Raw genomic sequence first — 24,349 nt, 5'->3', positions numbered from 1 at the left:
TACTTCAGGTGACTGTTAGCTGCAGTTCGGCGGTTCAAATCTCACCGGCTCAGGGTTGACTCAGCCTTCCATCCTTCCGAGGTGGGTAAAATGAGGACCCAGATTGTTGGGGGCGATATGCTGACTCTGTAAACCGCTTAGAGAGGGCTGAACGCCCTATGAAGCGGTATATAAGTCTAACTGCTATTGCTATTGCTAAGGCTGTGCCCCCAGTCACCAAGAACCACTGGGAATAGTTAGATACAGGTATAGGCATTGCTCAACTTACAATGTTCCACTTAGTGACTGTTCAAAGTTACAATAGCTTTGAAAAAGCAACTTATGCCTGTTTTCACACATACGACTGTGGCAGCATCCCCATAGTCATTTGTTCAAAATTCAGGCATTTGGCAACTGGTTCATACTTACGACCGTTGAAGCATCCTGGGTTCATGTGATCCACTTTTGCGACCTTCAATCAAGCAGAGTCAACGGGGAAGCCAGATTCACCTAACAAACCAGGTAACTAACCTAATAACTGTGATTCACTTAACAACTGTGGCAAAAGGTTGTAAAATGAGGCAAAATTCGCTTAACAACTGTCCCACTTAGCAACAGAAGTTTTAGGGCTCAATTGTGGTTGTAATTCGAGGACTACTGTATGCTAATTTCTTTCCTTAATGCCCTGGGTCCCTATTCCAGAGTGATGACACACAGAACTACGGAAGACCATTTAATTAATTCCTTTTCCCATTCCTATCAAGTTGGCAGGAATAGCCAACATTCCAGAAGACAGGCTTAAGATACAGAAGGATCTTGACAAACTTGAACATTGGGCACTATCTAACAAAATGAAATTCAATGGTGAAAAGAGTAAGGTTCTACATTTAGGCAAGAAAAACAAAATGCACAGGTACAGTACAGGTGTTACCTTGCTCAACAGTAGTAACTATGAAAGGGATCTTGGAGTCCTAGTGGACAACCATTTAAATAGGAGCCAGCCGTGTGCAGCAGCTGCCAAAAAAGCCAACACAGTTCTAGGCTGCATAAACAGAGGGATGGAATGAAGATCACCTGAAGTGTTAATACCACTTTATAATGCCTTGGTAAGGCCACACTTGGAATACGGCGTTCAGCTTTGGTCACCACGATGTAGAAAAGATGTGGAGACTCTAGAAAGAGTGCAGAGAAGAGCAACAAAGAGGATTAGGGGACTGGAGACTAAAACATATGAAGAACGGTTGCAGGAACTGGGGATGTCTAGTTTAATAGAAAGGAGGACTAGGGGAGACATGATAGTAGTGTTCCGATATCTCCTAGGTTGCCACAAAGAAGAGGGAGTCAAGCTGTTGTCCAAAGCGCCTGAGGGTAGGACAATAAACAATGGGTGGAAACTAATCAAGGAGAGAAGCAACTTAGAACTAAGGAGAAATTTCCTGACAGTTAGAATTAAATCAATGGAACAACTTGCCTCCAGAAGTTGTGAATGCTCCAACACTGGAAGTTTTTAAGAAGATGTTGGATAACCAGTTGACCTGAAGTGTTGTAGGATTTCCTGACTAGGCAGGGGGTTGGACTAGAAGGCCTTCAAGGTCCCTCCCAACTCTGTTATTCTGTTCTTTTAACGAGAAACCAGAAACGTCACCTCCAAAAGTTAAAGATCTTTATTTAACAAACACAAACTTAATTTAGCAAATAACATTCTTGCGGCTCATCAAGTAAACCCTGGAAAACACACCTGTAAGAAGGTGGCATACCTTGTACTGAACAGGTGAGTGCTTTCTGTTAAAAAAAGAACACAGCCCTCTGGCAATTAATTAAAAGTTAAAAGAGTTCTAGAAATGGAATAAACAGATGTGCAAGTTACCAACCAAGCGTGGTAACCTGTCACCCCAAAGATTCACCCTTAGGTGTCAACTAGGGGCCATGTTTATAAAAACCTGGAGATATCAGACCACAAACCGAGCAAAGGGTTATTTTGATCTGCTTCTGAAAGAATCTTCTGAAAAGACACACCCCGTTCTGACCTCTGGTATTTCATCCAATCTGGGATAGGACTACACTTCTGGCCTGACCATGGTGTTTTCATGTTCCTTCATTTTGGAGCTTTCATTCCTTTCAAGGAAACCATCAGACGTTTCTCCAAGGTCCTGCTCCTTCCATCCTGCACTGTTTCTCACACCCCTTTCACGAGCTGTTATGGGTTCAGACAACCAAGGGACCTCACTTCGTTGGAGTGGTAGCTTCTTGTTCGTTCACTTTCCCCAGCTGACAGCCATCTCCAGGGAGGTCCTCCTTGTTGGAATCAACCACCACATCCGCCCCTCCAGCCTTGTGTCCTGTCAGAGTGTCTACAGAAGGATTAGCCGGCATTTTGGTTTCTTCTTGGCCGACAAGATCTTTCTCCTCAACATCATGAGTGCTACAGTTTGCCCCTTGGTCCTCAGACGGGATCGCCTCACAGCCTTCTTCCGAAGAACTACTTTTGGGTACAACGTCTACTTTCCGCCTCTTGATCACCGTATCAAGGGATTCAATCTCCTTCCCACCTGGGATGTCCTCGTTGCCACCTTCGGGGGCCAAGAAGCTAACTTCCTCCTTCGTAATTACCACCTCGCCCAGATTATAAGAGATCCTCTCAATATCATTGGGGCTTTTAGAGGCCCCAGGGATATCTCCACTTAATCTGCTCAGCTTCCTCTTCTTAGCTTCCTTGAGGTTTTCTCCGTCAGCTTCACCCACGCACTCATCGGCGGGGTCTTCCAACGGGCAATCGGAAGGTACTAGAACTTCTTCGCTGTCTTCCTTCTCTGCCTTGGTTGGCATCACCAATGCAAGCTGAGATTGGTTTGCATTTTTGGAAGTCTTACAGTCATCCACAGGCTTTATCTGAGGTTCTACAACCTCCCCATCTTGTAGCAGGTCACCATCTTCTACAGAGCTGGTTTTCCTCCCGATATCTTTGTCCTGCACAGAGTTACTGTCTGAAAGGCTCAAGGTGGCACTAATGCTGGATACAGGCCGCTCCGTGTGGTTATGTTGTACTGTTGCGTCTAAATCGTGGCAAGCAACACAACTCTTGTCTGACAACCCACGTTCCTCTTTTTCCAGCGTTTCTCTAGCTCCCTCCTGCCCAGGTTTTTCTGTCAGCCTTTGAAGGATTGCTTGGCGTGCCTCAACACTGTCCTTCTCTACAACCTCTCCATCTTCTTCCTTGGCGCCTTCTTGTTCTTCTGGGTTATTCAGTAGTTTGAGGGACGGAGGTTTGAATTTCCGGAGTTTCTTGTGAGGCCCCCAGACAAATTCATGTTTTGGCTTGAAGTGTTGCCAGGCAAAATAGACCAACTCCCGCCGTTTGGGTTTGTTTCGGACGGTGAACATGAAGTAGTCTAAGACGCTCCTTAGCACCCGAGGCAGCTGCTGGTGGACCAAAGTCTCTGACAGGAAGAACTCCACCAGCTGCACTTGGTAGTTCTCGTAGCCCATCTCGCCCAAACATTTCAGGATGCGAGTGATCCGTAAATTGTTATGGCTGTACCTGAACAACAACAATAACAAACAATAATGTGACAAGGTGTGGAAGGGAAAAAATAGGTCAATTAAATACAATCGAGACATTGTTATGACAGACAGTTCTCAACTTACAAAAAGAGTTGCTTAGCAACCATTCAAAATTATGTGGGAGGGGAAAAAAGATGACAATTAAGTACGACTGAAATGTTAAAAAGTATAATTTAAAATCTGTATTACAAGTAGGCCTTGTCTTACGACAAGCTGCTTAGCAACCATTCAAAGTTATGTGGGAGGGGGAAAAAGAGGACAATTAAGTGCGATTGAGACGTAAAAAATATAATTTAAAATCTGTATTAGAGGTAGGCCTCATCTTATGACCAGTTGCTTAGCAACCATTCAAAGTTATGCAGGGTGGAGAGAAGGACAATTAAGTACAACTGTGATATGAAAAACAGAATTTAAAGGGTTGTTATTATTACAGGTAGTTCTCGACTTAACGACCGGTTGTTTAGCAAACAGTCAAAGTTATGACAGCCTATCGGGGGAGGAGGACTATTGAGGATCTGGATTTGAAGTTCCAATGGTCATCTGCCTCCCTGCCCCCCCCCCCAAGATATCCACGTGACCGAACTTCAGACATTTGACAACTGAGCTGCCTTTTAAGCATTTTTAAGGCTTAAATTTTATCGATCAAATTGTACATTGGCCAAAGCCCCTCTCTGAGGAGGATGGGCAGTTAAGAAGCATGAAAAATTAATTAATGAATGAATGGACATTTGCAGTGCAAATCATGTGACCATGTTTTACTATGCTTTGGTGGACAAACACCCCCCCCCCCAAATCAAAACAGTCCTAGGCTGCGTTAACAGAGAGATAGACTGGAGGCTAAAACATATGAAGAACGGTTGCAGTTTAATGAAAAGAAGGATTAGGGGAGACATGATAGCAGTCTTCCGATATCTCAGGGGCTGCCAGAAAACTTTTCCAGAGCATTTGAAATCAGGACAAGAAGCAACAGATGGAAACTATTCAAGGAGAGGAGCAACCTAGAATAAGGAGAAATTTCCTGGCAGAAGAATTAATCAGTGGAACAATTTGTCTCCAGAGGTTGTGGGTGCTCTAACATTGGAGATTTTAAAGAACAATTTGTCAAAAATGGTATAGTGTCTCTTGCTTGAGCAGGAGATGGACTAGAAGACCTCCAAGGTCCCTTCCAACCTTATTATAGAAGTGTGTCTTGATGCTGTCCTAACCTAACCAAACTCAGAACGGGGTGCTTTGAGCCGGACATGTTTTTCACACAAGAGCTACAGCCTGAAGGTTTCACAAAGAACCACTTCCAAAGGATGGTTTGTTACATCCAAGGGAGCTTATTGCTTGTACGAAATGAGAGTTTACTCATCAGCTGATTTTTGTCTGATTGAAGATAATTTTTGTAGCTCAGAGTTGAATTGTGGGGGTCCTTGGTGCTCCTTGAGTTGGTGATTTTCGTGCAGATATTGCATTACCCAACTGGGTAACTTCATCAGTGCCAGAAGGGAGTGGAACTGGGTACTCAAACAAATCAGCCATCATCAATCTGTATATATCTGTATAAGCTTCCTTCCTTAATTGGGGCTTACCAGGGGTTGTGACTCTAAATATATACCTTCTTCCCTGGCTTCAGCTGATAAGGAGGAGACCTGTGGCTTAATGGCTAAGACGTTTGCCTAAAATGCAATACAGCACAGGTTCGAATCCCAATAAGGGTATGGCTAGCTGATGAGAGCTAAATAGCTTGAAATAGATCTATACTAGTCTCCCTTTATTTATTTATCAGCACAAATAAAATAACACACACACACACACACACATATATAATGTCTCTAGTTATTCGGGTTTTCTCCCGCGTAGAATTGGAGATGTCTTGGCGACGTTTCGACAAAGTCTCATTCGTCATCTTCAGGCTACTTCAGGCTTGGTGTTTCTAGTGAAAGCAGGCCAAGAGATAATCTCTGAAGAAACTCACCGATTGAGATTTCCGAATCGCTCACACCAGTTTTCCGCTTTACTCAATTCTCCGGTTTCCTCGTTGATTAAGTTGATGCCGTAAAATTTCAGCATGAGTTTATAAGCCCGGACGAACCTCTCCATGACTTCTTTAGATTTCTTGAAGGCCTGAGAGACGCCAAAGAAGATATCAAATATCAAATCACCCCTCTAGTCCATTTAGGCATATGAGAAAATACCATGTCAAATATCTAGCAGTAGCTGTCAGGCCTGGGAGCCATTGGGCCTTCAGGCCTGCCACAATTTCTACAGTGGGAAAACGGGTGGGGGAATTATATGGAGTATGGGAGAGATGTAGTCTAAATAACATTCCTTTCTCAGAGAGTCAAGGACGTCTCACCCTGCAGCTGCGATGGTGTGACTGGGAGGCATCTCCTGATTTGGACGGTGCCTGATTGGGCCATGGGATGGACATGTGGGAGCTGGGCAGGGACTTGAACTTTCTTTTGGGTGGGGAAAACCTGGAAGCTTTCGGATTCGGGTTTTCCCAGATGTGCCAATAGGGCGTCTCTAATAAAATGATTTGATTGATTTTTGATTTTATTAAACTTGTATGCCGCCCTATTCCCCGAGGGGACTCAGGGCGGCTAACAAACCCAATAGGGAAAAGGGGGAGTACAAAAAACAAAGAAGACAAAACAAATACAGAAAACAATTTAAAAACTCATCAACAGCCGCAACAATTCGAGTGGAGCTGGGAACTCATTGGCCCCAGGCCTGCCGGAACAGCCAGGTTTTAACGGCTTTGTGGAAAGCCTGAAGGGTGGTGAGGGTCCGAATCGCCACGGGGAGATCGTTCCAGAGGGCCGGAGCAGCCACAGAGAAGGCCCTCCCCCGGGAGGCCCATGACAACAAAAAGGTTATCCATCACTGTCTTAGTCCCTCGTTCCCGTGCATTTTAAAAATAGGTAAAAGGTATGAATCACTTCCAAAATGTGATGCTCTACGCTGGGCTAAAGAGTGTGGAGGCAATCAGACAAAACATCAAAACTTCAATTTCATGGATGAGATGGGATATTATAAAAAACGAGACAAGATTCTTCCTACCTCAATTTCTTGGCGCGTGAGCCGTTTGGCGTGATAATTCATCCCTTGTTCACGCAAAGGAAACAGCCTGGAAGGAACAAAACACTTGCCGGTCAGAAAAGATTTTTTTTAAAAAAAAATCAGAAAGAAACACTCATTTTAAAGATGTGGAGACTCTAGAAAGAGTGCAGAGAAGAGCAAAAAAGATGACTAGACGCTAAAACATATGAAAAATGGTTTCAGGAACTGGGCATGTCTCATTTAATAGAAAGAAGGACTAGGGGAGACATGATAGCAGTCTTCCAATATCTCAGGGGTTGCCACAAAGAAGAGGGAGTCAAGCTATCCTCCAAAGCACCTGAGGGTAGAACAAGAAGCAATGGGTGGCAACTAATGAAGGAGAGAAGCAACTTAGAACTGAGGAGAAATTTCCTGGCAGTTAGAACAATGAATCAGTGGAACAGAAGTTGCCTCCAGAAGTTGTGAATGCCCCAACACTGAAAGTTTTTAAGATATTGGATAGCCATTTGTCTGAAGTGGCATAGGGTTTCCTGCCTAAGCAGGAGGTTGGATTAGAAGACCTCCAACTATTCTATTCTATTCCATTCCTCTATTCTATTCTATTCCATTCCATTCCATTCATCAAAATAAATATAGGTAGTCCTTGACTTACAATATTCATTGTGTTACCATTTAAAGTTACAATATTGAAAAAGGTCCCTTTAAAAGCAAGTTCACTCTGACAGAAGTTGGAAGGGGCCTTGGAGGTCTTCTAGTCCAACCCCATGCTCAAACAGGAGACCATATAGCATTCCAGTGAGATGTAAGATTGAAATTCAGACATTTCACTTGCATTTAAAGCACAGAAGAGATTAAAAATTGGGCACATAAAAGACAGCATGTATTTACAACTAGCCAATAATCGGCGTTGCCCGGGCATTTATTTATAGGGGGAAAAGGTAATTTATAATGTTGGATTTTCCCCTTTACCGGAGGGAGCCCCCTTGTGGAATACTGTGAAGCCGTTACCATGGCAACTCCACTGCGCTGCACACTAGAAGCCATTTTATAGCAATACAGTAGAAGCCATTTTAAGACACAACAAACTGTATCTTAACAGAACACACAGTCCGAGGGGTTTTAGAGGTTTCTTACTCTCACAATATTTGTTTCCAGAGAGTAAGTCATCTGTGTACCAAGTTTGGTTGAAATTGCTTGAGGCATTCCAGAGTTATGCTGGAATATACATACACATACGGCTGCTTTTATATAGAGAGATGGTTGCAGTATCCCAGGGATATGTAATTGCTGTTTGCCAGCTTCCTGTCTGGTTTTTGACACTCAAAGTCACCCGGGAAAGCTACTCGCTTAACGACCATGCAATTCACTTAAGAACTGCGGCAAAAAAAGATCATAAAATCAGTCCGCGACTCAGTTAGCAACCGCCTTGCTTAGCAATGGAAATTCTGGACGTAAGTTGGGGAGTACAGCTGGGAAAAACGTACACTTCATACAAGCTATGTGCCGGCTTCCAGCAATTTTTTTTTGGGAAATATTTTTTTTCTGGATTCCATCATGCATTTAAATGAAAGTACATTAATTTTACCACTGAATATATGAATGGTTTTCTTCCAAAACGCTGTAGTTATCTTGCCACACGTCAAGGAGATCTTCGATGTACAGACCTTTGAAAGAAAGAGGAAAGGAAAAAGGATTCACGGATTACGAATGACTGCGGAGGAGGAGGGAGTAGAAGAAATGTTCAGATGGGTTACAAAATACAAAATGGGGAACACAGGGAGTCCTCAACTTACAACCTCAATTGGACCTACTAAGCGAGACAGTTGATTTTTGCACCTTTTTAATGATCTTTCTTGCCACCGTTGTTAAGTGAACCATTACAGTGGTGATGTCAGTAAGACGGTTGTTCAGTGAATCTGGCTTCCCCCAAGGGCTTTGCTTGTCAGAAGGTCGCAAAAGTGGATTGCGTGACCCCGGGACTCGGCAACCGTCATAAATATGAGTCTGTTGCCAAGCGTCCGACTTTCGATCGTGTGACCATGGGGATGTCGCAACGGTGGTAAGCGTGAAAACTGGTCATCGGTCATTTTTTTTCAGTGCCGTGTTGATTTTGAACGGTCACTGAATGAATGGTTGTAAGTTGAGTATTCCTTTGTAAGTCGTGAAAGCAAGATCTTTTCTTCAGCTGGACAGCACTTATTTTGGCAGATGTTCAAGGCAGATCAGGTAAAAATGAGGTTCTACTGGGCAGATGTGGGCATTTTATACTCCCCCTCCCCCAGGTCATCTTTGACTCTTTGGCTCTCTCTGTCTGCCTTGCATGGACTGCTTTTATTTTGAAGGCAAACTGCGATTCCTCCTCCCTCCCAATTTACAATTTGTTCGCTTAATTGGTTCGTGACTCTCTGAGATTCCTTGCCAAGTTCTGCAGATATCGGCCTGGCAGCTCTCCAAGCCAGATAAGGTCTGTGACTGTAAATCCTCCCCTGAAAGACTTTGCTGGATGTGAATGAGCAGAATTCGGTTCACCGACAAAACCGCGAAGCCCTTATCCGCATCGACATAAGCACGGAGGGCAAATCCGTGCCGTCCGAAGCGCTAAGGAAAAAGGCGACCCTAGCGCGACGACATAACCGCGGAGGGCAAATCCGCGCCTTCCGAAGCACTCAGCACCCTAACCTTAACCCCTAAACCTAATCCTAACCCTTACCTTAATTCAAATCGGCTTTCTGCCGCCGCGCTGTTTTAAAGCACCCTTCTGTCGCCGCGCTGTTGTCGCCGCGCTGTTGTCGCCGCGGTGATGACGTCGCGGCTTTAGCGATGCGGTTTTGTCGCTGCTATTTTGACGAGCACGGTTTTGTCGGGCCACGCAGAATTCACAGTCAATTAATAAAAGGGTTTTTTTTGTTGGGACCAGGAGACCGTGGCTCTGGGTATGGAATTTACCACAGAAGCCGTGCCAGGCCTCATTTCTCCTTAGAAGTTCAAGGCTTCCTCTGAATAAGGGCAAATTTAGCCTGGGAATTTGGCTTACTGCAATTATTTTCTATTGCTGCCCTGCTGATTTCAGAAGGCCAAATGAGATTTAAAAACCCTTTTTTTTGCAAAACTCACTTGAACCACAAACACTTGGAGGGAACACTGTCAGGTGTAATTATTTCTAATCATTTCATTTCTATCAAATGATCTATCATTGATCATTTCTAATCAATCAGTTACAGAAAGAAAGGTATGTCCATGTATCTGCAGGTGTGGAAGAGGGAAAGAAAATTATGCTCTGAATTCTGTCTCTGGGTGAAGCCATCCTTGACTTACAACCACAATTGGACCAACATTTATTTTAGTAAGAGAGAAAGTCGTTAAGTGAGTTTTGACTCATTTTACAACCTTTCTCGTTGTTGTTGTTAAGTAAAGGTAAAGGTTCCCCTCGCACATATGTGCTAGTTGTTCCCGACTCTAGGGGGCGGCGCTCATCTTCGTTTCAAAGCTGAAGAGCTAGCGCTGTCTGAAGACGTCTCCGTGGTCATGTGGCTGGCATGACTAAATGCCGAAGGCGCACGGAACGCTGCTACCTTCCCACCAAAGGTGGTTTGTATTTTTCTACTTGCATTTTTACATGCTTTCAAACTGCTAGGTTGGCAGAAGCTGGGACAAGTAACGGGAGCTCACTCCGTTACGCGGTGCTTGGATTCGAACCACCGACCTTTCTGATCAACAAGCTCAGAGTCTTCGCCACCGCGTCCCTCGTTGTTAAGTAAATCACTGCAATTATTAAGCTAATAGCCGAGGTGGCGCAGTGGTTAGGGTGCAGTACTGCAGGCCACTTCAGCTGACTGTTATCTGCAGTTCAGCGGTTCTAATCTCACCGGCTCAAGGTTGACTCAGCCTTCCATCCTTCCGAGGTGGGTGAAATGAGGACCCAGACTGTGGGGGCGATATGCTGACTCTGTAAACCGCTTAGAGAGGACTGTCGAGGTGGGTAAAATGAGGACCCAGATTGTTGGGGGCAATATGCTGACTCTCTGTAAACCGCTTAGAGAGGCCTGAAAGGCCTATGAAGCGGTATATAAGTCTACTGCTATTGCTATTGCTGAAAGCCCTATGAAGCGGTCTATAAGTCTAACTGCTATTGCTATTGCTAATAACATGGTTGTTAAGTGAACTGGCTTCCCCATTGTCTTTGGTTCTCTGAACGTCATAAGTACATGCCAGTTGCGAAGCATTCAAATTTTGATCAGATGACCATGGGGATGCTGCAATGGTTGTTGAGTATGAAAACGATCATAAGTAACTTTTTCCCATGCTATTGTAACTTCGAACAGTCATTATATGAACTGTTGTAAGTCAGGAGGAGAGGAAGGAAAGGAGAGAAGCTAGAAAGAAAGAAAGAAAGAAAGAAAGGAAGGAAGGAAGGAAGGAAGGAAGGAAGGAAGGAAGGAAGGAAGGAAGGAAGGAAGGGGAGAGTGGAAAGAACGGGAGGATTGAACAGAGGGTAAAAGGGGAAGGAAGGAAGGAAGGGGAGAGTGGAAAGAACGGGAGGAAGGAACAGAGGGTAAAAGGAGAAGGAAGGAAGGAATGAAGGAAGGAAGAAAGGAAGGAAGGAAGGAAGGGGAGAGTGGAAAGAAAGGGAGGAAGGAACAGAGGGGAAAAGGGGAAGGAAGGAAGGATGGAAGGAAGGAAGGAAAGCCTTTAACTAAATGCAATGTATTGCCATGTCAAAAGCCAACAGGAAAACCCAATTATGATCCTCACCCTTCCCGTTAGAAAACCAAGCATTTTCAAAAGCCTTACCCCGGGGCAAAAAATTAACTTCATTTTTGTAAAAGCTCAGATTCCACATTTCTTCCTCGCTGACCTCAGCTTCTTCCAATCCCTGGAAGATAAAAGGGAGAGAGGGAGGGAGAGAGAGATGGAAGGGAGGTAATAAGCAAATAGGGGTATTATTAATTCATTCACAATTAAACACAGTTATCAAGAGTTCTTAAAGACTATTTCTACCCATAAATCGTTTCTGTCCCATTCTTAACAACTTACTCCTTCTATGCACCCCAAAGAGCTTTACAGATCCCAATACAAAGACCCTCACTATTCCGATAACCCAAGTTGTATCAGAAAAAGCAAACACAAACTTTTTAAAAAAAAATATTATGGCCTCCCAACTTGAATAATTGCAATGCAGGGTGGTGTATAATCGGTAAGCAGGGGAAAATCAGGTCAAAACAATAGCAAAAATTAACAGGCATTTTAACCCAAATTTGTATTATACCCCTCTAGCTGGAAACTCAACGTAACCATAATGGGCAGGAAATCTTACCGGATAATGCCGCCTATATTTCTGCATATCTCTGGCTGCGTTCCAGTTACGGCTACTTATGCTCTAATTAAAAAAGAGAAAATAAAATAGCTTTATTTTTAAAGTCTAAATCTTACAAAAGGCCTCTTCCAAACAACTGCAAAAGAAAGTACGAGGTGGCGCAGTGGTTAAATGCAGCACTGCAGGCTACTGCTAGATCAGCAGTTCAGCGGTTCAAATCTCACCGGCTCAGGGTTGACTCAGCCTTCCATCCTTCCGAGGTGGGTAAAATGAGGACCCAGATTGTTGGGGCAATATGCTGACTCTCTGTAAACCGCTTAGAGAGGGCTGAAAGCCCTATGAAGCGGTATATAAGTCTACTGCTATTATAATTTCCTTTGATTTAGCGACATTCTGCCATCTCACTTTTCCTCTAGAAGTTGAATATAGTGAAAACATTTGTTTTCCCTTCTAATTTATATGAGTTGAGACAGACTCTCTTTATTTTTGTGTAGGAAAATACTCAAAAATCTACCTTGTATTTTAGTTCATTTAGAGACTGAACACTTTTCTTATTCTTTCTCATCTCTCTCTCTCTCTCCCTCTACCCACCCATTATCTATCTATCTATCTATCTATCTATCTATCTATCTATCTATCTATCTATCTATCATCTATCTATCTGTATCTATTTATCTATCATCAATCAATCAATCAATCAATCTGTATCTATCTATCTATCATATATCTATATCTATCTGTATCTATCTATCTATCTATCTATCTATCTGTATCTATCTATCTGTATCTATCTATCTGTATCTATCTATCTATCTATCTATCTATCTATCTATCTATCTATCTATCTATCTATCTATCTATCTATCTATCATATATCTATATCTATGTATCTATCTGTATCTATCTATCTATCTATCTATCTATCTGTATCTATCTATCTATCTATCTATCTATCTATCTATCTATCTATCTATCTATCTATCTATCTATCTGTATCTATCTATCTGTATCTATCTATCTGTATCTATCTATCTGTATCTATCTATCTATCTATCTATCTATCTATCTATCTATCTATCTATCTATCTGTATCTATCTATCTGTCTGTCTGTCTGTATCTATATCTGTCTGTCTGTCTGTCTGTCTGTCTGTCTATCTATCTATCTATCTATCTATCTATCTATCTATCTATCTATCATCTATCTATCTATCTATCTATCTATCTATCTATCTATCTATCTATCTATCTATTATATTTTGATAAATTATCTAGAATTATTGGAACTGAGGAACATTTATATCAGTTCTTCTGTGTAGAATAGGGACTACAAACTTGGCAACTTTCGGTCTTCAACTCCCAGAATTCCTCAGCTAGCCATGCTGGGAGTTCAACTCCATGAGTCTTAAAGTTCCCAAGGTTAGAGATCGCAGGTGTAGAATTGTGTTAATCAGGTGGCATAATTTGGAACTGCCAGGCAAGCAAACAAAGCTGATTTAGACTTCACTTCAGTGATAAATCAAACTCTTGAGTCTCCCTATCAGATGTGCATAAAAGCACACACACGTACACTTTGGCATGCTCACATCAATGCAGAACATCAGTCAATATGCTTGAGTCAATATGCTTGAGGCATATTGACTGGGTAGTTCAATCTTAACACTCCTGGGCCTTGCCAGATATCAAGATTACCTGGGTGAAGAGACACTGAACAATGCACGCATAGTAATGTCTTGATCCCTGGGATCTGCAGACTGTATCTTATGTTCTATAGCAGTGTTTCTCAACCTGGGCATTTTGAAGGTGCACTCCCAGAATTCCCTAGCTAGAGTTGAAGTCCACACATCTTCTAATTCAGTGTTGGTGAACCTTTTCGGTACTGTTAGGAATATAATTTAACGGTTGGGTTGGCGATGTATAAATCATGTAACAATGTTGTACCTGTTTCTTTAAATCATACTGTAAAATGTGATTGGTTGCTGTTTTCCTCAATTGGCCATAAGAGGGAGCCAGAATCACTGTTAGATGCTGATCTGATCTGAGTGTTTGGAAGCTGGCTGTTAGAAGTGCCGTATAATGATCAGCGTGAGCTATTGTAAGTTTTGCAACTGCTAGCAAACTTTGTGTACCGGACTGTTTGTATGATTATGGACTATGTTATTTGGCTTATCACTTAACTGAAAGACATTGATGACTGACTGTCTTATCCGTGTATGACTTGGACTGTTTGATGGACTCTGATACCTCTATTTCCACGAAAGTAAAAGCCTATTTAAACTGCAGTGTCTCTGTATGCTGGTTTGTGTGTTCTCCAACACAACTCTCACAACGCTTCTCTGAACGCACTCGCTCTCCCAACGGGGAGCTTACCTAACAGGTACCAAGTGCCAAAACCAGAGCGCATGCGCAGGGGGGAACACTGGAAACGGGAAGAGCAGTTCCTCTTCCTGAGCTTCCAGTTTCTGGTGTGCGCATGTCCGTGGGTCACCTGGTCTTCCGGTTTTTGCCATGTACGCACAGGCAAGCACCAGCTGGTTGGTGCTCATGTGCCTGCCGGAAACCGGACGCTCAGCTTCCTGGCATGCGCATGCGCGCCAGGGAGCTGCTCTTCCAGTCTCCGGTGCTCCCATGCATGCGAAGACCGAACCCGGAAGAGAAATAGGTGACGGCTGGCGTGCCCGGAGAGATGGCGCTGTGCACCACTTCCAGCACACATGCATTAACAGATTAACAGAGTTGGAAGGGACCTTGCAGGTCATCTAGTCCAACCCCCTGCCCAAGCAGGAGACCCTACAATTGAACTCACAACCTCCCGATTGTGAGGTGAGAACTCCCCCTCTAGGCCACAGCAGCCATAGATTCCCCATCACGGTTCTAAATGCTAAGGTTGAAAAACCCTGGTATACCTATATATTTTATATTCTTACATGCTTGGTTGTGGGAGAAATATTGTGGATATTCAGAAACCAAGGGCGAATGTATTCAGAAAGCATCCATGTTTGATCAAAATCTGACCTCTTTTTATGCATGACCAACATCTGACCTCTTTTAGTACTCATGATGGATAATGGACTTAATGAAGGATATGATGGATACTCAACCTAATGTCAAAGGCATTGTTTTGCTAAAGCATTAGACGCCAGCTGGTTTTCATAATCTTTGTACACAATATAGTGTCCGTGACCCGTCAAAACAGCGCTCGACTAAACCGCATCGCTGACGACATCAACAGGGCGACAACAGCCAGCGCGGAGAAAGAAGGGCGCTTTAAATAGCGCTTTGAAAGCAAGCCGATTCAACTTAAGGTAAGGGTTAGGTTTAGGGTTAGGTTTAGGGTTAGGTTTAGGGTTAGGTTTAGGGTTAGGTTTAGAGTTAGGTTAAGGGTTAGGTTTAGGGTTACGTTTAGGGGGGTTAGGTTTAGGGGTTAATTTTAGGTTTAGGGTTTACAGCGTGCTTCTGTCTCCGCGCTGTTGTCGCCCTGTTGATGACGTCAGTGATGCGGTTTAGTCGGGCGCGGTTTAGTCGAGCGCGGTTTTGTGGTGGAACCTATAGTGTCAAGTTTAGAAAACAATGCAGGTGGGACTTGAATTGTTTGAGGGCAGTTTTGATAATAGAAGGTCTTGTCATAATTCTTGCTACTTTTATTCATTGTTCATGGTATGATCCCCCCCCCCCGGCCCCCGGGGGATTTTTTGGCACATTGTTGTTTTAGTTCACTTTACCTCAGTGTCATGTTTTTGCATGCATTATGTGCTGAAACACCGGTATATACGTCATTAGTCTGAACATCTATATATATAAAAATGGCTCTGTGTGGGTTTGTTCCAGCATAACTCTGGAATGCCTCAAGCAATTTCAACTAAACTTGGTACACAGATGACTTACCCTCTGGAAACAAATACTGTGGGGGTAGGACACCCCTTAAACCCCTCGGGGGGAGGTATTCTGTTAAGATACAGCCTGTTGTGCCTTAAAATGGCTTCCACTGTACTGCCTTAAAATGGCTTCTACTGTGCAGTGAAGTGAAGTTGCCATGGTAACAGATTCACAGTACTCCACAAGGGGGCTCCCTCTGGTAAGGGTGAAAACCCAACATTAGAAATCACGTTTGGTCCAGACATTTCCCCCCTATAAATAAATAAATACCTGGGCAATGCCAGGTTATCAACTTGTTTATCAAATTTTTCATTTAGCTCACTATCCATCATGTGCTGTAAAACGAGTTCATTTGTTGGTCCAGGCTGCAAAGAGATTATACAGGTAGTCCTGGACTTACAACCATTCATTTAACAACCGCTCAATGTTATGTTAGCACTGAAAACAGAGACTGGTCCTTACACTTATGACTGCTGTAGCATTTCCATGGTCATCTGAGCAAAATTCAGGCACGTGGTAAATCCACCCGTAAAGGTAATCCTCGACGTACGACCACAACTGAGCCCAAAATTTCTGTTGTTAAGTGAGACATTTGTTAGGTGAGTTTTGCCCCATCTTACGACCTTTCTTGACAGCGTTCTTAAGTGAATCACTGCAGCTGCTAAGTTACTAGCAAGGTTGTTAAGTGAATCTGGCTTCCCCATTGACTTTGCTTGTCAGAAGGTCGCAAAAGCGGATCGCATGACCCCGGGACACTGCGACGGTCATAAATACGAGCCAGTTGCCAAGTGTCTGAATTTTGGTCGTATGATCATGGGGATGCTGCAACAGTCGTAAGTGTGAAAAACCAACATAACTCACTTTTTTTGCAGCGCCCCTGTAACTTTGAACGGTCACTAAACGAAGTGTTGTAAGTCGAGGACTGCCTGTATTTGTGACCGTTTCAGGGATCACATGATCACCATTTACGACCTTCCCTGGCAAGCAGTCAATGAGGGGACCTGGATTTGCTTAAAGAACATATGGTTCACTTAACAACCGTAACAATTTGTTTAATAACCATGGCAAAAAATGTTTTAAAATTGGGGTGTGACTCATTTAACAACCACCTGGCTTAGCCATGTAAATTCTGGGCCCAACTGCGAACCATGTATTCGTTCTGGTTTTGCTCGCCTTTGGTTTCTAAATATGAGAAGAAAACTTCCAACAGCCAGCAGGAGTTATTAAAAATCATGGCTCTCCCATTCCAGAAGAGAATTTCCCTACCTTAACTCCTCCTGTTGAAAGTCCTGGTCTTCGCCATTCCTGAAGAGAAAACACACTTTTAAAAATAATTATAGAACACGAGAGAATAAATAGAATAGAAATAAGGAATAAAAATAAGGAACAGAATAGGAATGGAATAGAAAATAGAATAGAATTAAGGAATAGAATAAGAATAGAATAGAAATAGGAAAGGAATAAAATAGAAAAGAAATAAGGAATAAAATAAATAGAAGAGAATAAAAAGAATAGAATAGAATAGAAATAAGGAATAAAAATAAGGAACAGAATAGGAATGGAATAGAAAATAGAATAGAATTAAGGAATAGAATAAGAATAGAATAGAAATAGGAAAGGAATAAAATAGAAAAGAAATAAGGAATAAAATAAATAGAACAGAATAAAAAGAATAGAATAGAATAGAAATAAGGATTAGAATAGGAATAGGAATGGAATAGAATAGAAATAAGGACTAGAATAAGAATAGAATAGAACAGAACGGAATAAATAGAATAGAATAGACATAAGGAATAAAAATAAGGAATAGAATAATAGAATAGAATAAAATAGAAATAAGGAATAGAACAGGAATAAAATAAGAACAGAATAGAATAAAGTAAATAGAATAGAATAAGAAATAAGGAATAGAAATAGAATAAAATTCTTTATTGCCCAAGAGTGATTGGACACACAAGGAATTTGCCTTTGGCGCACAAGGTCTCAGTGTACATAAAAGCTATAAGTGATCATAGTCATCATAAAATTACATTTATCATAAATCATAAGATACAGCATCCCAGAGGCCAAAAACGCAGAAGACCCTGTGATTTTTCTCAATTTAGTTCTTACAGAATAGCATTTCAAACCTTTTACCCAGGAGCCATTGATTTTCTGACTCATAAAATATGCTGGGAGCTCATTAGGTTTCGTTTCTTCACTCATCCAGCAAAAGAAAATTCTGTTTCTCTTTCCTAGATTTTTCTTGCAAGTTTTACTTTCCATTTCCACTGGAGCATTCAGTTTAGTTTCATTTTAGTTGTTATTTATTGTTTCATACCAGAATTTTTAATTATATATTTACTGAGGGCTTTTTTTGGGGGGGGGGGTTCTGGTCTTTGACTGTAATAAACTGAATAAAAATAAAACAAAACTGGAGTAAACAGAACATGAATTTTCTTCCTGAATCTTAGAATTTGCATGAAAAGGGACAAAATTGTCTGAAAAAGGAAAAATAAAAATAAAAGATATCTGCTGGGGTTATTGTTATTATTTTTTTTGACCGCCAACTAGTTTTAGCGTTGTTTTGAATTGTTCCTAAACATGGTGAGAAATGCTGTACAAGCAGAACTGAGGCCCAAATTTCCATTGTTAAGTGACTTTTGCCCCATTTTGTTAAGTGAGACATTTATTAGAAATGAGTCTTGCCCCATGTTACCTTTCTTGCCATTGTTGTTAAATGAATCATCGAAGTTAGTAACATGGTTATTAAGTGAATCTGGCATTTGTTAAATGAGTTTTACCCCATTTTACGACTTTCGTCATAGATGTTAAGTGAATCACTGCAGTTCTTAAGTTAGTAACATGGTTGTTAAGTGAATCCGGCTTTCCCGTTGACTTCGCTTGTCAGAAGGTTGCAAAAGGGGATCACGACCCTGGGACACTGCAACCGTCATAAGTATGAGTCAGTCGCCAAACATTGAAATTTTGATCATGGGACCACAGGGTGTTGCTGCAACGGTTGTTAAGTGAAAAATGGTCATAAATCACTTTTTTTGCACTGCCGGTTGTAATTTTGAATGGTCTCTAAATGAATTGTTGTAAGTCAAGGATTACCTGTATTTCATTACCCGGTTAGGTAAGATCACAACATTGGAAACCACCAAGCTGAGAGAGCATCAAGGACCCCCACATGGATGCATTCATTAAATTTATGGGACTACCTATGTGACTGTACACCAATCAAATTAAACAACCATTATACAAAGAACAATCGGTCTAAAAAAATAAGACGATCATAATTAAAAATTAAAGTACTATTAAAAATGAAAATATACCACCCAAAAGGCAAGAAGAAAATAATAGACCAAACACAACAGTGGAGAAATGGTTCTCGTTCCCTGGGACCCCCGTGGGCATGTGACATAACCAGATCTTGAGGGTCTTCAGGAATATCAAGAGGGATGGATCTAATTGAAGGGAGGGGGCGGATGTTCGGTAAAATGGGGGGGGGGCAGCAGAGAAGGCCTGCCTCCTGGGACCCCCTTAAATGTTAGTCCCCCGCAGATGCTATTTACAACTTGTCTTCTCTGCCAGATCTCAATCAATCAATCAGAATAGAGCTGGAAGGGACACCTTGGAGGTCTTCTAGTCCAACCCCCTGCTCAAGCAGGAGAGGCTGTACCAATGATGGCGAAACTTTTTCTTATGGTGTGCCACAATTGCGTGTCTGCGTGCCATCGCACGCATGCCCATGCCAATTAATCTTCCCAGCCCACATGCACGTGTGACAGCCCCCCGCCCCCCCATACATGCACAAACCCTCCCCAGACTCCGAAGACTTTTCTGAAGCCTGGGGAGGGCGAAAACAGCCTCCACCGGAAGCCAGAAATGGATCGTTCCCGAACCTCCGGTTGGCCCGTGGGAGGCGTTTTTTGCCCTCCCCAGGCTTCAGGAAAACCTCCGGAGGCTGGGGAGGGCGAAAAACGCCCCCAATGAGCCAACCAGAAGTTTGGAAATGAACTTATGGTTGGTGTGGCAGCAAATATGGCTCGATGTGTGCCATTGGTTCATCATCATGATGCTATACCATTTCAGACAAGGACCTGTCCAGACAAGTGATTACATCGGCCTGTCTCATAGACAGGGAGAGGTGAACCGTCAAGTAAACCGCCTCCCTTGCCAATTAAGTCCTTTCAAGGAGAGGTCTCCAGCCTCAGCAACTTTTAAGACTTGTGAACTCCAACTCCCAGAATCCCCCAGCCAGCAGGTTAGAGACCCCTGCTTCAAAGGTTAAAACCAGCACTTTGAATTGGGCCCGAGAAGCAAATCTGGGAGTGACTTACGGCCACAACTGGGCCCAGCATTTATGGTGCTAAGCGAGACGTTTGCTAAGCGAGGTTGTCTCGTTTTACGACTTTTCTCGCCCCCGTTGTTAAGCGAACCCTTGCAGCTGGTTCAATGAGTAACACGGTGGTTAAGTGAATCTGGCTTCCCCATCGACTTGGCTTGTCAGAAGGTCGCAAGAGAGAATCCCGTGACCCCAGGATATATGCAATGGTCATATATGTGAGTCAGTTGCCAAACATCCAAATTTCAATCATATGATCATGGGGATGCAGCAACAACGATGGGAAGTCATTTTTTAATGCTGTTGTAACTTCGGTCACTAAAAGAACTGTTGTAAGTCGAGGACTACCTGTATACCTAACTGTCTCTATCGGTGCATTCTGCCCCAGCTGAAGCATCCATTTGGAGACTCTTCAAAGGCAGCCCCACAGTACAGGCAGCCCTCGACTTACGACAGTTCGCTTAGCGACCGTTGCAAGGTCCCAAGGCCACTGGATGCCCTTCCAGCAAGCAAAGTCAAGGGAGGGGAGAAGCAGGATTCGCTTAACAACCTGCTCCCTCACTTAACAACCACAGCGATTCCCCTTTAACCACCCGGGGTGAGAGAGAGAGAGAAGTCGTAGGAGGGGGGCCAAATCCTCCGAACCCGTCTCGCTTAGCCACAGAACCCATGGGCTGGATGGCGGCTGTAAGTTGAGGACTCCCACCTTCCAGCGGCCAGTGAGATCCCATAGATTGGGCCTCCTTCAGATGCCGTCGGCCAAACAATGTCGGCTGGTGGGCCCTGGGAGGAGAGCCTTCTCTGTGGCTGCTCCGACTCTTTGGAACCAGCTTCCCCCCAGAAATCCTGGACCATACCCTTTCTGATGGGTTCCACCACAAAACCGCGGTCGACTAAAGCGCGCTCGACGAAACCGCGTACCCGTCATCACAGCGCAACGAAAAAAGCACGCTCTGTGCGGTAAAGCTAAAATTAACGCGTAAACCTAAACCTAACCCCCCCAAACCTAACCCTTAACCTAACGCTAAACCTAACGCTAACCCTTAACCTAACCCTAACGCTTAACGTAACCCTAAACCTAACCCTAACCCTTAACCTAACCCTTACCTTTACGTGAATTGGCTTGCTTTAAAAGGGCTTTTTAAAGCGCCCTTTTTTCTCCGCGGTCGTTGTTGTTGCGCTGCTGATGACGTCAGCGACGCGCTTTAATCGGGCGCGCTTTAGTGGAACGCGGTTTTGTCGTGCCACGTTCTGATGGCCTTCAGGAAAGCCGTAAAAACTTGGCTGTTCCGGCAAGCCTGGGGCTGTTGACCTCACTGTTGAGGTCCGGCCCCGACTAGAATAAATGTATGAGGGGCGTCTGATGTTTTTAAATTGTTTTGTCATTATGTGTTTTTTATATTTCTTGTAAGCCGTCCTTTGGGATTGGGCGGTATATAAAAACTCCAAATAAATAAAATAAATAAATAAAAGATGACTTCAGCACCAGAGTGGTCAATGCTCTACCTGACTCCGTTGCTACGTCCTCAACCCCCCCAAAACTTCAACCTTAAACTGTCTACTGTCGACCCCACCCCATTCCTAAGAGGTCAGGAAGTGACACCGTCCCTGTCCTGCTGTCCCCATTTATTTGTACCCGTTTCCTGTGTTCTCATTCATATTTATTTCTATTCCTCTTGAACATGAGTGACAAACTACGGTAAATAAAATAAATAAACAGGCACAACCAGAGCGATCGCCTCCTGCTCGTCTTCAATCAGACTTGGCCATTAAAGAATTCTATTCTATTCCATTCTATTCTTCTTCCTTGTTCTGTTCTGTTCCATTCTATTCTTCTTTCCTGTTCTGTTCTATTTTCTATTATATTCTTTTCTTCCCGAGGAATCGCTCACCTGGCTAGCGGAGGCCCACCAGCCGTGCTTTTCCCGGACTTTGCCTTCTTCCAGGTTGGCGGCTTGAGACGCCGGTTCCCGGGTCTTCTTCTCCTTCCTCCCTTCCTCCTCCTCTTCCTCCTCTTCCCAAGTGGAATCGTACTCCCAAAGCCCTCCCGCTCCGGCGTCTTCTTCTTCTCCTTCTTCTTCCTCCTCTTCTTCCTCCTCCTCCTCCTCTTCCTCTCCTTCGCCGGCGTGGTTTTTCTCCTTCCCCGCTCTCACCCAAGCCGCCATGGCTCCCGGAGGCGGACTTGGCCTTTTTCGATGGGCACGGAAGAAAGGAAAGCGAAAGAGGACGAGCTCACCAAAAAAAAGGGACGGAGAGAAGGGGAAAAAAAGCAGCGAGCAGGGAGACGGCGGCGAGATCAAAGTGAAAGGCACGTGGAGGGGAAGAGAGAGAGAAAAAAACAACGAGGAGGGACAGGGCAGCGCGAGACCCCAAGACCGCAAAAGCCCCGTCCCTTTCTGCAATCTGATTGGCCGGCCGGCGTTCCTTCCGAACGTTGGGAAATCCTCTGCGTTCCAGAATGGAATGCTCGCAACCCGGAGGGGGAGGGGGGGATGTGTGAGAGAGAGAGAAGGAGGCGACGGGCTTATCGGCTTTGCTTCCCCCCCACCGAGGCGTTGATTGACAGAGACCGCCCCCACCTTTCTCCCTCCCCTCCCCTCCCCCGGGGGCGGGTCTCTCGTGCCTTGTTAACCCTTCGCCCGAACCACCCGAACACGCAATGCTGTATTCCCACGAGGACATCCTCCTGATCGGCAAACGAATGTATAGTAAGCGCCAGGTAACAGGAACAGAGTGGGAAAGGGACCTTGGAGGTCATCTCGTCCAACCCCGTGCTCACGCAGGAGACCTATGGTAGGGAGTCGAACCGCCAAACTGCCGACCTTTCGGATCGGCAAGCTCAGTGTCTTAGCTAAGGAGCCACCACCAACTGGACTGGAAAGACTGGACTGCCATCTGCCAGAAATGGTGTAAGGTCTCCTGCTTTTTGGGGGGTGGGGGGGGGAAGGGTTGGACTAGATGACCTACAAGGTCCCTTCCAACTCTGTTGATCTATATCTAACTCTGCCTGCATGGCCGCTTTATCTTAGGTATGTTGGGTAGAAACTATTACATTAAGCCGATTTGCCTATGGAGATTCTCCGTCATCCAGGTCATGGTTGTCCTAAAGGTGCCCCCCCCCAAGAGGCAACTGGACCTTCTTGGGTCCCCCCCCCTGCCCCCCTCCCCCGAAGACGTTTCGCTTCTCATCCAAGAAGCTTCTTCAGCTCTAACTGAATGGTGGGGAATGGAAGTAAGATTTGGGTATTAGGCTGAACGTGTTTTATTTTTGGCTAATAAGACCCATAAGGCTTACAGGTAGTAACCCTGGACATAACAACCACAATTGAGCCCAAAATTTCTGTTGCTAAGTGAGACGGTTGAGTTTTACCCCGTTCACGACTTTTCTTGCCACGGTGATTAAGTGAATCAGTGCAAATGTTAAGCCAGTAAACATGTTTGTGAAGTGAATCTGGCTTCCCCATTGAGTTTGCTTATTAGAAGATGGCAAAAGGTGATGTTAGAAGACCCTGGGGCATTGCAACTATCATAAATATGAGCCAGTTGCCTAGCATGGGGGGGGGGGGTTGAGAGGAAGGTTTTGGGAAGGAAGAGGTAAGGAGAGGAGGGTGGAAGGGAAAGAAAGAGAAGGTGTGAGGGTAGGAAGGGGAAGAGGAACAGCAGGAGTAAGGGAGAGGCAAGGAAAGGAGGAAGGGGAAGAAGAGGAAGGAAGTAGAGAAGGGAGGGAGAAAAGAAAGGGGAAATAAGGTGGTGTCACAACAGGCAGAAGGGATGGTAAATAAAGCCACCCAAACTCTATATTATAACCTATTAAATAGAATAACAAATGTATAAGAATGATAAATGTAAAGAAGAATGACAATTATGTGAATGTATACTCATAATGGTATGTAAGAGAATAAAGAATTTAAAAAAATGTTCAAACATCTTGAGTTTTGATCCCGTGACCATGGAGATGCTGCAGTACTCATGTGAAAAACAGTCCCTATCATCATCTCCTTTTAACCACCCCATAATCCCTTGCAGGATGGAGTCTGGACAACTGAATGGAGCTGAGTGTTTACTGGCCGGACCCCCTTTCTATTGCCAGTGCGGAGTTATATTCAGCAGATATATTCTCATCGTGCCGAGAGAGAGAAATATCTGCCTCTACCTAGGATCGAACTCACAGCCTCCCAATTGTGAGGCTAAAGTTCCACCTCTAGGCCACCGCACCACTCAAGTGTGAAAAACAGTCATTAAA

General features: G+C 43.8%; 1 protein-coding gene across 2 annotated transcripts; it reads right to left on the bottom strand.

The window, feature by feature from the left end:
• Positions 1–2,053: 2,053 nt before the first annotated feature.
• OGFR (opioid growth factor receptor) lies at positions 2,054–22,606 on the bottom strand. 2 transcript variants are annotated; one of them, XM_087720573.1, is made up of 9 exons: positions 21,999–22,606; positions 17,043–17,081; positions 16,239–16,349; positions 11,903–11,965; positions 11,380–11,461; positions 8,174–8,252; positions 6,589–6,655; positions 5,501–5,649; positions 2,054–3,517 (listed from the first exon to the last, which is right to left on the bottom strand). In XM_087720573.1, the coding sequence occupies exons 1-9, from the start codon at positions 22,269–22,271 to the stop codon at positions 2,203–2,205; spliced, it is 2,178 nt and encodes a 725-aa protein (XP_087576699.1). In that variant the 5' UTR covers positions 22,272–22,606; the 3' UTR covers positions 2,054–2,202. The 2 variants fall into 2 exon arrangements, with proteins under 2 accessions (XP_087576699.1, XP_087576700.1); XM_087720574.1 differs by lacking the exon at positions 16,239–16,349 and having other exon boundaries at positions 21,999–22,604.
• Between the last annotated feature and the right edge of the window lie 1,743 nt (positions 22,607–24,349).

The sequence above is a fragment of the Thamnophis sirtalis genome, unplaced genomic scaffold (assembly GCF_051295495.1).
Source record: "Thamnophis sirtalis isolate CommonGarterSnake01/CBP01778 unplaced genomic scaffold, rThaSir2_p1.2 scaffold_7, whole genome shotgun sequence".
Taxonomy (NCBI): Eukaryota; Metazoa; Chordata; class Lepidosauria; order Squamata; family Natricidae; genus Thamnophis; species Thamnophis sirtalis.
The sequence above is the reverse complement of the archived record's forward strand: the minus strand, read 5'-3'. Positions and strand labels throughout refer to the sequence as shown.

Excerpts from the sequence above, each read along its gene's own strand:
- OGFR (XM_087720573.1), bottom strand. The coding sequence starts at position 22,271 with ATGGCGGCTTGGGTGAGAGCGGGGAAGGAGAAAAACCACGCCGGCGAA. Across the intron at positions 11,966-16,238 it reads ATGCTACAGCAGTCATAAGT|AGCATAAGTAGCCGTAACTG; the intron begins GTAAGGACCAGT and ends TTTTTTAATTAG. Across the intron at positions 5,650-6,588 it reads TCACGCGCCAAGAAATTGAG|GCCTTCAAGAAATCTAAAGA; the intron begins GTAGGAAGAATC and ends GGCGTCTCTCAG.